The sequence below is a fragment of the Ursus maritimus genome, unplaced genomic scaffold (assembly GCF_017311325.1).
Source record: "Ursus maritimus isolate PB19 unplaced genomic scaffold, ASM1731132v1 scaffold_25, whole genome shotgun sequence".
Taxonomy (NCBI): domain Eukaryota; kingdom Metazoa; phylum Chordata; class Mammalia; order Carnivora; family Ursidae; genus Ursus; species Ursus maritimus.
The window spans coordinates 36298089-36311809 of NW_024425008.1; the positions used below are offsets into that span (position 1 = coordinate 36298089).

Sequence of the window (13721 nt, forward strand, 5' to 3'; positions counted from 1 at the left end):
GGAAGAGCTGCACATTAGGCGCGGTGTTACATGGACGCACGTTTCTTCCTTCTTCTTTTTTTTTTTTTTTACTGACAATTTCAGGTAATTAAAATTAAGGACTCACATATAAACAAAAGGAAAATAAACATGCACTGCACAAGTATGTGAAAGTCAGTCGGAGATACAATTTCATGCTCATCACCGTCCAAGATCAGCGTTCTGAATGGCACATGCCCAGAATGCAAGTAGTGACTAATATATGCTGCAAATGCCATGGAAAATGACAATTATAGGCACTTTAAATGCTCAAAAAGAAAAAAAACCTCAGCGTCATCTCATACAAGCTGAAAATATTTTTTCACTCACAGGTATCATAACATGTTCATTTCTAAGAGTCAATTAAATCAACATTTATTAAGGACACATTGTGTACAGTTTACTATGCTCTAATGATGGAAAATAACTGCATAAAAAAAGAATATGGTTTCCATGCAGTGTACATTCAAAATATATGTATGAGTATATATCATTGGATATAGAAAAAGTATAATCTAAAGGAGAACTCTCGATTCAGAAATTCAACAAATCCATGACTTACGTGAATAGTTTTGTTTTGTTTTGTTTTGGTTTTGGTTTTCTTCTAATTCTGTAAGAATTTATCAGGTGAGAAAAATAGCATAAAAACCTTGAAAATTACAAGTTGGAAATCTTACATTCTAAAAGGAGACAAGATGTCTTTCAACAGTGTTTCTGAACTCTCTTTTACCTGCAAAATGATTCATCTAACCAAATCTCATAGGAAACCACAATATATTAAGTGAAATAAAGAAAGGTATTTAATGAATACAAATTTGTTTTATGAGTTTATAACACTTATTTTTTAAGTAAATAAATGAAGAGATTTCTTCATAGAGAGGAAAATGTAAAATAGGGGATTATGGATAACAGTTACACTCTCTCACGAGCCTTGGCATCTGATTCATTTCTGTAGTCCAGTGGTGGGGGGGTTGGCACCATATTAACAAAATTCTGATTCATACACATACCTGGTTATAAATAGTGAGATTTAACAGCTCCCTTGCGATCTCAGGTTACTCTTCAAGCAAACAGAGACAGCAAGAGAAACATCATTCCACAGGTTGAACCCAGACTCAATAATCTATTAACACAAATTAACTCATCATCACTGTTCTCAACTATGGTTAATTTTCCATAAAGTACACTTGACCGTGTATGTGGTTTTTTAAATTATAATATCTGAATCCAAGTCAAACCTTTGAAAGACCCAAAGATCCTGACCAGAATGTGCCAGAGGTTAGTAGACGCTAGTACCTATTTGTAAGCCTGTCTTTAAAACGCCTACCAGCATGTGCTGAGTTGGTATCAGTGGCCAAAACACTGGTCACCAGGTCAGATGTCACATGCAAATGCCTGCGGGCAAAACTAGGATTCGAGCAAGGTGTGCCATCTGCAGATTTGCTGGCCTTTGGTTTCCTTCATTTCCTCCCAATGGTCTTGCTCCTCTTCTCCGCTACTGTTTTGGCCCAGAGCCATCCAACCAATCATCTCTTTACGCTTCATAGTACGCCTGTTATAAACGGAAATCATGAGTGTGACATCAGAGAGCTGAAAGAGGGCCACCTGGAAAACAAAAGTCTCCTTGTAGACTGGATTGGGCTGACCACGTCGAATGGATGTCTTACAGCGGGACATCTCTTGACCCACAGAATTGAGAAGAAAGAGCTTTCCGTATGTGTCTAAGGAAAAAAAACCAACAGAAATGAGAAAACATCAAAGCTTTCTGTGTTGTTAGTTTTGTTGTAATATTTACATGGGATCCAAATTTTTTCCTTTTTAATATACTGAGCAGCATCCTTAGGCCTGGTATTTGCTGTAGGACTAACCTACTTTCCATGAATTATTAAGGAAAGGGATTATTACCTTCAATGGTTAATGTTTCATGCAGCCCAGTACGGGCACCTTGCTGACGTTCGTTAGAAGCTCTGCACGTACAGAGGTGTATACACGCATAAGCATGTACGCAATGGTGTACGTGGACATACATGGTTCCTCAGCCACATTTTATTTATGTAACAAGATAAATAAAAACATTTTGTTCTATGTGCATTTTTCTTTTCATAATCAAAATACTGTTTTATGCCTAGATTAAAGAGTATCTTCTCTTCTCACTCTCTACATATTCTTTGGACCATCTTATCCACTCAATGACAAGTATCAAATCTACATCTCTTGCCTAGACTTCTCTTCCAAGTTCAAGGTCCAGCTCAGTACCACATTTCTTCCTGTGGACATCCTGCACATGTCTCACTCATCATGTCCCCAACTCTTAAAACTTGCTGCTCCAATATTCCCCATCTCTGCAAACAGTAGCATCATCCACTCAGTTTATCCACATCAGGAGTCAAGATGACATTTTTGGTAAGACTGGCTCATCACCCCTGGTCCGGCCAATCAATCACCAAGTTCTGTTGATTCTATGTCCTAAATGGCTCCCAACTCTGTCCACTTCTTTCCATCCCTGAAGCCACTGAACTCAGCGTTCAGGCCAAGCTCTGGTCACTAGCCTCTCTCACCTGCATTACTGCAGGTCTCCTCACCCATCTCCCATCACCACGCTGCCCAATCCCACAGTCAGAGGGCACTCTGTAAAATGCAAATCTGTTTATGTCACTCTCACTAATAGACAAAGACTAAACCTTTAATACTTCCCACTAAACTCAGGGTAAAAACAAAATTTCTTGGTATAGATGACATACTCTGATCCTTTTACCTTCCAGTTTCATGGGGCACCACTGTGGCCTTTATATGCTGCATTCCCACTACACTGACCTCCCTTCATCCCTCCGACCCACACTTCTCTTTCCCTTTCACTTCTGCACAAACTGTACGTGCTCTGAGACCACAAATGACATCCAACTTCCCGCGATTTCTTTTCATTAGTTCAGTCTGGATGTAGCTTTATCCAGGAATTTTTGCTGACCACTTGCCCCCGTCCTGACCAGCTCTGGTTCAGATAACCCTTCTATGGCCTCCATCAAAATCTAGCTTCAGGTTATCCCAGGACATAGCACCCAGCATTAGCGCTGCCTCCTTACTCATCTGCAAGGCTGTCAGTTTGAAAGAGGAATTGCCTTGTTTACAACTGTACCCCCTGGTTCCTGGCCTGGTGTCTAACACATGGTAGACATTCAATATATATTAAACATTTTGTAATGAATGTCCATGACTCTCCAGCAGCCTTGACTTTCTTTTTCCTTTTGGTCTTGGGTTTTCAAACTTGCAAAATGAAGATAAACCCCTTGGTTTTATTACCCTTGCACTGGAATGCTATAAAATGGGACTAGCCTCATATTGTTTAGCAATTTATAGAAAAGAAAAAAATAATCCAAATTTTACTAACATAGTCTACTACTTCTGCTAAAATTCCTGAGTAGATAATTACAAAGAAAATTATCCCCCAAAACAATCATATTTTTATTAAAATGACTTAATTCATCAATTTTTGACCCTCTCTTAATGACAACTTTTACCACTAACTTATGTGTGTTCTGTCCTTTAAAAAAGAACATGTAAGTGTTAGGGCGTTTCCCAGATTCTGTCATTCTGTACATTCTGTTCAATGAAGGCTGAAAGCTGATTAGTGTTTACTGCTCACTTTCCCACCTAACAACCAGTCAAACTCTTAAAAGTGTAAATCCGGATCTCGGTAATTTACTGTTCTCTACAAGAGCATTGTAAGATGGGAAACAAATCACAACCTGCAGTTTTCTTTCTATGTTGATCTTTTTCTATTCCGGTTTGATGTGTTATTTTATTCACTTATCTGCTGAGAAACACAAGGTGTGAAATTACACTTCAGGTGTGAAAACACTTCTCTGTCTCAGAAACAGGCCTCTCCACTCTTCAAACTGCTCTACTGAGAAAGCTGTCAGAAAACCAGCAATAGGAGAGTGAATTTGTGTTTCCACAGCTGTACAGCTCCATGATTCCTATAGGGGAAGTTCAATCCAGTCACTGAACTGTTCTGGCAAATTCTTCCCTCAGTTATGGCAGTGGGAATTAATCTTGCAAACAAAGACCTGCTCATTTCACGGAGTGCAATTTCAATCTTTATCCTGTCACAGATCACTTTCTAATTACAAGAAAGGCCATTTACTACCAAACCACCATCACTGAAGCTGAATTATATGTGTATGACAAGAGGGGAAAATAATTATTTGGTACACAATCCAGTCTGAGGGCACCTAACCAAAAGAAGGGAAACACTGCTGATTGTTCCAGCTCAAAGGGAACTTTTCCTCAGGAGTGATAATGTGTTGACTTTTCAGTGTCCAGAGCCAAGGCTGTGCCCAGGAAAAGTCGACCTCTGGGGAACAGTGCCAAGTATGCCTGGGGTCTTTTGGGGTTCGGTGACTTATTCCAATGAGCACCAGCCAGAATGGATGAAGAAAGGGTCAAGTAAATACACAACTTCACTGAATTCTGTTTTAATTCTTTGGAATTGATAATGCTATAAAACGATACCAATATTTTATCTTCTGATGATGATTCAGAATGCCCCTCAGTGGCTCTAGTAACTCAAAACCATCATCAAAAGTTTGAAGGGGTCATAATTCCTTAATAGTCGTCCATGCTGCTCTTCTGACTCAGCTGTGTCAACTGCTTTACCAGTCACTGCCTCCTTCTCCGTAAAGGAAGATGTCATGTGTACCAGAAAAATATTATCATAGCTCACAATCCTCAATTATCATGGTATAACATATGTCATTTGAAACTCAAAAGTCATTTTTCCAAAGAAACAGCACAATACCATAGTGTTACTTATGGAGCTCATACGAAACACTACCCATTTGCAGCTTGATGTTCTTCCAATAGTACCACGGACTCTGTCTTGGGGGCACCATGATTGGGCAAGGGAAAGGACTTCGGTCATTTAACCTTCCCTTCCCTTTTAATTTATTAATAATTACAAGATATTTTAAACATACATAAAGAGAGTAGAGAACAATATTACACATACCCAAATACCCACCACACAGACTTGTGATATTTAGCATTTGTCCTATTTACTACTGATCTTTTGCTCTTTATTTTTTAGGAAATAAAATATTATAATTGAAGATCATTGAATATCCCTCCTTGATCCTATTTGATTTCTTCTCTCACTAAAGGTAATTACTAGCCTGGATTTGGAGTTCATCATTTTCATTATATAAGTAGACATAAATAAAGATATCCAAAATATACTTAACAGAATTTTGCACATTTAAAAATATTTAGCATTTTACTGTAGGTATTCCTGAAACTTGCCTTTGTTCATTCAGCATTAAATTTCTTTATATTACCTATATTGATATATACACCTGTGATTCATTTATTTTAACTGCAGTATAGTGTTCTAAACCACAATTCACTTGTCCATTCTCTTAGTTAATGGATATTTATTTATAATAACCAAGAATGGGAAATATATCACTGAACATTTTCCTATATTTTATACTATACCAAAATTTGAGAATTTCTCCAGTATATATATCTAGGAGTGGATTGCTGGCTCTTTATAAATTCTAGATAGAAAATCTTTGTTATATTTATTGCTAGTTTCTTCTCTCTGTTCTTATCCTTTTATTTTATAGTGACTTTTATAGTATAACTGCTTTAAATTTTTGTGGCATCTGATTTATAAATGTTTTCCTTTTCAGCTTATGAATTAAAAGAAATTTTTTTAATTTAAAGATTTTATTTGAGAGAGAGTGACCATATGCACATGAGCAGAGCGGGGGCAGAAGGAGACAGAGAAACCAACTTCCCGCTGAGCAGGGAGCTGAAGGTGGGGCCCTGGGGCTAGATCCCAGGAACCTGGGAACATGACCTGAGCCAAAGGCAGCCACTTCAATGACTGAGCCACCAGATACCCCTCATTAAAAGAAATTCTTTAAGAAATCCTACCCAAACTCAGTCTCGTATATTTTCTTCTATGAGTCATAGGAATTTAGTTTTCATATTTGATCTTTAATCTACCTGAAATTGATCTTTATGTGTGGTGTGAGGTAGGGATCTATTTATTTTTTTCCATATGGGAAGCATTATTCATTAAATAGCCCATTATCTCCCAACTGATTTGGGAGATACTAACTTTCCAGGCTTGAGTGTCTTTCCCTCACCTGATAATAGTTATTATCATCATTTTATAATATGCCTTTGTACCTGCTAGGGAGAATCCTACTATTGTCTTTTTAAAAACTTTTCATTATTTTAAGTTCTTGCTTGGTTTAACTGGCTGTTGCATATGAACTTAGGATCAGCCTGTCAAGTTCTATCCCTTTTTATAAAAAAAAAAAAAAAAAAAAAAAAAAAAAACAAGACCCTATGGGGGTTTTGATTGTGGTTGTACGGGATATATAGATTAATTTGGGAAAAGTTGTTGTCTTCACAGTATAGAGCATTCTCACCAATGAGCATGGTTTATCTACCTATTTAGTTTTCTTTTGTGTCTTTTAAAAAGTTCTGTTATTTTTTTCCATAATTTTCTTTTCTTACTCATCTTTTATTAATGTCGTCCTTTGGTACATTAGGTATTTTCTTACTGTTGTACATAGTAATGTTTTAAAACTCTACTTTCTTTCCCTCTCCCGCTTTTTTAGGGGGATAAGGGAAGAGGGAGAGAGAGAATCTTTTTTTTTTAATAAATTCATTTTATTAAAATGATTTCTTTTTCTCCCATATCAGGAAATTTAAGTAAAGAGTCTTCTTACTTGCATATATTTAATAGCAAATTATTTAATTTTAACCTTAATCATTATAAAAATGTTTGTCTTGCGTGAATGTGTAAAATATCATGAATTGTTTTCATTCAAGAATGAACTGAAAATATTCGAGATGTATTTTACTCATTTACTCATTTAGTCTTAATTTTTTTTTTTTTTTGATGTAGTGTTCCATGATTCACTGTTTGCGTATAACACCCAGTGAGAGAGAATCTTAAGCAGGCTCCAAGCCCAGCAGAGAGCCTGACTGGAGGCTGACTCTCGGGACCCTGAGATCATGACCTGAACTGAATTCAAGAGTCGGGCACTTAATCAACTGATCCATCCAGACACCCCTTAAAATTCTACTTCCTAACTGTTCCTGATGTATTAGAAAATAATTGGTATTGTATGAGAAACTTATTAGTTCAAGTTTGTAGACTTTGTAATGTAAACAATCATATTTTTTTTTACAAATAATGGCAGTTTTGTTTCTTCCTCTCGATGCTTTAAATTTTTATTTCTTTTTCTTATCCTACTGACTTGTCTTGAGCCTCCAGTCTAATACTGAGGAAGGAAGGGACAACTGAACGGGAAGAACTCAGAGAGGGAGACAAACCATGAGAGACTCTGGACTCCGGGAAACAAACTGAGGGTTACAGAAGGGAGGGGGAGGGAGGGATGGGGTAGCCAGGTGATGGGTATTAAGGAGGGCACGTGTTGTGATGAGCACTGGGTGTTATACGCAACTAATGAATCATTGAACACTACATCAAAAACTAATGATGAACTATATGTTGGCTAACTGAACATAAAAAATTAAAAAAGAGTGATGCCAGTGGGAATCCTTATTTTGTTCCTGACTTTAATAAAAGGATTTCAGGATTAAGAATGACAGTTAGTGCAGATTTTCTTTAAATCCCCACTATCAAGATTAAGCAAATTCCCTTCTGTAATTCATATTAGTTGTTGAATTGAACACCATTTTCACCTTCCTAAACAATTTCTTGTATCAAAGGAGCATAAAACTTAAAACTGCATTTCCCTAAATATCCTGCCAGTAAGACCTCACTAATGAAAGCAACTTGTCTGAGACTGGAAGGTAGAAGAAAAGGGGAGCCTTATCTCTCCAGATTCAGTAGCTGGCATGTGTGTAGGCATTAGCAGATGGCAAAGTAGGGGTTTTGCCCATGGTGTTCAAACATCCTTATGAGAATCACTTGTCTCCTGCACAAACAGCTCAGACCATTTTGGCATTTTTCCTGTGATGTCTGTACTCCTAGATTTCCTGAGGGAGTCCTCTAATACTTCAACCCTATAATAAAAAACATCGGACTCAAAATATCTAGACTATTTCTATTTCGCTGACAAAATGTGACTGATATTGTTAAGTGATCATCTGAACTGGAATGTTGCTGTAAAAAAAAAAAAAAAGAAAGAAAGAAAGAAAGGAAAGGCAAGACCCTAAGAATGGGCACTGGCATCGAAGGTGGGTACCAGATGATGAAGAGATCAGAGGCTAGGATAGTGGAGACCCATACTCCATATTATATGATGGTAAAATCACCATCTGATCTAAGCTGAGAGGAAGGGCATACGCCCAATGAGTTTGTTGCTCTAGGGATACAGATTGGAAAACAGAATGTTAAAAGTGTATTCAGTACTACCAGCTTCATTTGGGGGCACAGAGAAGCAAAAGGTAAGCTTGGGAAGGAACTGGCCAGTGTGCAAGGAAAACAGAAAGGAAAAAGAAGGAATACTGAAATTCAGACCTTTCTGTGGTTGGAAAAGCTGACTGCTTCCAGACCTCCAAACAGTGAGAAATGGATTTTAAAAGAATTTAAACAACAGGGGCCCAACAAACCTTCTCAGGTGAAAAGGGCAATAGTGAATCAGGCCAAATATCAAATTAAGGATATAGACTTCATACCAGATTTGGGTTGACTGGGTCTTGTGCCCGAGTTCTGAATAATGGAATATGAGAAATGGTAACAATTACCTTTAATCATGACTATATTCAAGTACTCCCACCCAAGCAAGAAATCTCCCCTGCTGTTTCCTCCCCTTCCATCACAACAAAGCAGGTCACATTTTGAATATGTTAGTATTGTCTCATTAAATGGAAAGAGCCTGTATGCTTTCAATTCCCTGTGGAGAGGAGTCACTTGACTCACCATAGACAGTGATGCAAGGGAGAAATAAAGCTTTGCTGTGTCGAGGGCTTGTTTGTTACCGCATCTTAGCCTACCCTATACTAACACACCTTCTATGATCCATCTGCCAAGTTCTCTTTATCAACAATGGTCAGTTCTTTTTCTCAAAATGAGAACTGTCTGTTGAGATAATCATAATGATTTCATATAAATCCGTTAATATGGTGAACAACACTAGCAGATCTTCCTAATGTTAAATCCTTCTTACATGGCTGGGCTAAGCTCAATTCATTGGTAATCAGTGTTTTGTGTTTTTTTTTTTTTCTTATATATTATGAAGCTAGGTGGGCCAACATAAACTACAGTGTGGGTGGGAGGATGTGGGAGAGGGGAGACAGGGAGAGATTGGGAGCAAGAGAAATAATCTAGCATTATATCTATCTTTTACATAGCTGTTTTAGTCCTTTTACATTTATTATGATCACTGATGTTTCTTTTATTTATTTTTATTGTTTTGGTTTGTGCTTTCTATCCTGCATTTTCTATGCCTTTAAATACCCTTTCCTGGTTTCTGTTGATCCACTGAATTTTCTTTATTCCAATTTATTCCCTCTGTAGATTTGAAAGTTAGATGAAAATTTTAACCTGTGCCTTGATTTACTGTCTAAAATTAATATCTCCACTCTCCTCTTAAGCAACATAAGGATCTCAGAGTTCTTTGATTTCCATCTCCCCTTCTCATCCTTCATGTTATTTCCCTTTGTTGTTGTATTCCCAATATATTAGTCATTTTTCCTACTGCTGCTGTTTTGTTTCGTGCAGTCTATACATGCTGATATTCACCTACGTGTTTACCAGTTTTTTTGTTCATTATTCCTTCCTGAACTTCACTATTTCCTTCTAAATTCAATTTCTTTCTTCCTGAAGTGTATCAGTTAGTAGTTCTTTCAGTGACAAACCCTTTCAAAATTTGTGGAAAACATCTTTATTTTTTCTTCACTCAAACAGAACACTAAAAGTTGAGAGTGTTTTCCTCTCGAGACTTTGGTGATATTGTCCCCTTGTCCTCTGGTTTCTGTCATTGCTGTTGAGAAGTCTGTCCTCAGTCTTACTGTCATTCTTCTGCAGGTAACTTGGTTAAAAAAAACCAAAACAAAACAAAACGCTACCAACCAACCAGCCAACCAACCAACCAACCAACCAACCAGCTTGATTGAGATATAATTCATGTATCGTGGTAACCGTATTTCCCCCCTGTTGCTTTTCTGTCTAGATTTTCTGATTTTAATATTTTTGTGGGAATTAAGTGAGCTAATGGAAGTAAAAGATTATCACCTATGCACTCAGTAAATTAGTGCCACATATAAATCTTCATTTGAATTGGCACAATTCTGAGCACACAGTTTTTACTAATAAACACTGTATTTAGCTGAAAACTGGACCAGGATTTTGAAAGGTGGTATGCCCCGTATCTGGTCATTTTCATTTAGTCCTTTTTTCCCTTGCACTCCATTTGTACAGCTCACCCCCTGCATCCCACCTGTTCTTCCCACTCAACATGAGGCAGCTCGATATGCTTTTTTTTTGTTTTTCTTTGCTCTAGTCTCTGCTATTGTGAGTGCCTAACAAGGTTAATATGCTGCTGCTATAAGTATTATCATTTGGGATGTAATTATCACATGTGGCTAATCCTGCACATGCTGAGAGGCTGGGAACTTGTTGTTTTTAACTGGAGGGGACATCTTAATGATAGTTTTTGACAAGAACCATTATATGTGTGTATATACACACACACACACACAATGCAGGAATGTGCTGTAGAAGGAGACATAGTGAAAATAAAAATGGAGAAAGAGAACCTGCCAACAGAATAGCTAATATATATTTTTTTAACTTAGCCCTTGTATTGGTAACATTAGCTTGTTAACCTCATTTAATAGGGAAGGAAATGAAATTCAGAGAGGTTAAATCAAATGTCGAGGCCATGCAGTAATTGGGTGGCAGGCAGAACAGAGCTGCTAAATTGTTAGCGAATTGCTTTCCCATGAAGCCAAATTCGAAGGATAATCAAATGTTTCTAATTCTCCGTGGAAACTTTTTCAAAAGCATCGTAAATGCATATTGGGATTTCATATGTCTACTACATGCTATAAGCTGCTTTCTCACCGGGACCATCTACCGTGTATAGATGTGGAGACTACTCCTTGCCATCAGTTTGTAGACTAGCCTATAGCACCTTAACAGCAATAATGAAAATATTTTTGAACACTGACCACATATATTCATGAGGTATTACCTTGAAAATGCCTGGCACGGTTCTTGGCATGCTGTTATGTGACTGGGGCTAAGATTTGTTCATGTTGTTACTTCATTTATATGTTGTCTCTGAATAGGTTCAATGGGCTAGTTTCAGTAGTTTTCAAATAGCCTATTTTATCATCCCTAGCCCACCTATTATTTGAAAAAAAACAAACAAACAAACATAACAACATATAACATGGGCATTTTCCAAAAAGAAAGAAGAAAAAGATATGTAGACAAATGTATATCTAGATACAAATCTATCTATCTATATCTACATCTATCTGTCCTTCCATCCAGCCAGCCATCCATTGGATGAACAGAGAAAAGGTTAGTGTTAGAAATCAGGAGGTGCCTGGTCATATGCTTTCTCTTGGGATGGGTGTTGTTTAGAGAGGGTTCTACAGAAGATGCACTCAGGTTCAGTTGCCTTGTACTCTATCCTGTCCAAGGTTGAGTCAGGGGAATAAGGCTGGACCCTGAGATGTCAACATAACCAGAAACAATGTAATTCTAGCCACAGAAGCTGAGGCTCATGTTTTATTTTTACCCATCTTTTCCAGTGGAACTATTTCAGACCAGACTAGCTTTTTCTGCCCAATATTGTATAAGTAGAATTTTCAAATACACTGAAAATTTGAAATAATTGTAGAGTGGATACCCATATACTTACTGCCTAGAGTCTTCATTTGTTATGTTTTGCTTTGTTTGTGCTATGGACTGAATGTGTGTATTCTCCCAAAATTTATATGTTGAAGCCCTAATCCCCAGTGTGATGGTATTTGGGTGTGTGACCTTTGGGAGGTAATTAGGTCATGAGGGTAGATCCCTCATGAATGAAATTAGTGCCCTTATAAGAAGAGACAAGAGAGAGATGATTTCTCTCTCTGCCATGTGAGGATACAGCAAGAAGGTATCTGTCTACAAAGCAGAAAGAAGGTTCTCACCAGGAACCATATCAGCTGGACTTTGATCTTGAACTTCCCAGCCTCCAGAACTTCCCAGCCTCCAGAAATACATGTCTGTGAAGCCACTTTATCTATGGCATTTTTGTCGTAGTAGCCCAAGCTGAGACCATTTTCTTTCTCATATACCTGCATATCTATCTACCAATCAATCCATCTTAGCTGTTTTCATCCTTACTCTTCACCCCTAAGCATTTCTGCATGCATTTAATTAACCAGAGTTCAAAACTTTATGGTTCTTTTCTATTTTAAGGTAAGATTTACACACAGTGAAATGCACAAAGCCTAGTACCATTCAGTAAGTTTTGACAAAGGCAAACATCTGTTTAACTCATACTCCCATCAAAATACAGAACACGTCCATCATCACAGAATATTCTTTCCTGTCCACACCCAGTTCATCTCGACACTGACACCAATGCTGAGGCAACCGCTCTTCTGCTTATTTTCACTACAGATGAGTGTTGCCTGTTCGAGAACAGCCTGTAAATGGAGTCATGTAATAGGGACTTAGTATGTTTTTGAGAGCCCATGTTAATTTCACTCCTTTTTGGTTGTTGAATAGTATTCCACTCTATAATTATATCTTTGTTCCTTCATTCATATGGACATGAGGGCTCTTTGCAGTTTTTGCCATTATGAATAAATCTGCTCTGAACATTCTTGTGCAGGTCTTTTATTCTTCTTCTTCTTCTTCTTAACATATGGGTAAATGCCTAAAAATAGAACTGTTGGATTTTCAGTGCAAGTTTAGTTGTATAAGAAACTGCCAGGCTTTTCCCAAGTGGTTGTTCCATTCCAACCAAGAATATATTCTCCACATCCTCACCAACAGTTGGTGGAATCAGCCTTACATTTAGTCATTCTGGCGCATGTCATGAAGACTCATGCCTAAGAAAGCTCTCACCACCTCCTGCCCTTCAGAGCAAAACCTGTCTCTCATTGAGCCCTCTCCCCCAAGGATTTACCTCAGAAGTTTGAGAAGGGGGGCTTACATTTCAGTGGTTTATTTCTTCTAAGGCCCTAATAGAGAAGAGGAATTTCATCTACTATCTGCCCACCTTTCCTCTATCTTTATTAGAAAGAAAAGTTAAAAATGTCCTAATAGTCATCCGACTGGATCAAGTTGGCAAGTTCAAAATTCTCTTTTGTTTCATGATATATTTTGAGGCAAAAGATTCTCACATCTAGATCTCAGCCTTTCTACCAGTTTTTGGCAATATTTAGAAACTTCGATATTCTAGGGAAGAAAAGTTCCAATATTCAGGCTCAACCTATTCTCCTTCAGGCTTCCCTAAGGACCATTCTTCAATTATCATAGCTACTCTGTAAAGCAGGATTGGTGTCCCCTCTTACGGAAGAGGAACTGTCCCCGAGCCTGGAGTCTTATGCAGAGGGCTTTAGGACCCTCACATGACTGTTCCCACACATGCCTCTCCACTTGCGGGCAGCTCCTCATGGCAGACTGACCCACGACGCAGGGCTCTGGCGGCACCTGCTGCTCTCCGTGCACCTCGTGGGGACAGTGCACTTGGCAGACTCCCTCAGCCACC

The 13721-nt window shown here is 38.0% G+C and overlaps 1 protein-coding gene across 2 annotated transcripts in view; it reads right to left on the minus strand.

The window, feature by feature from the left end:
- Nucleotides 1-69: 69 nt before the first annotated feature.
- The window catches only part of SYT16 (synaptotagmin 16), a 91620-nt gene continuing 77968 nt past the window's right edge, over nucleotides 70-13721 (minus strand). For both annotated transcript variants that reach the window (XM_040641809.1, XM_008701149.2), the window contains exon 6: nucleotides 70-1739. In XM_040641809.1, coding sequence (XP_040497743.1) covers nucleotides 1426-1739 — 314 coding nt within the window. In that variant the 3' untranslated portion in view covers nucleotides 70-1425. The remainder of the gene's footprint in view (nucleotides 1740-13721) is intronic.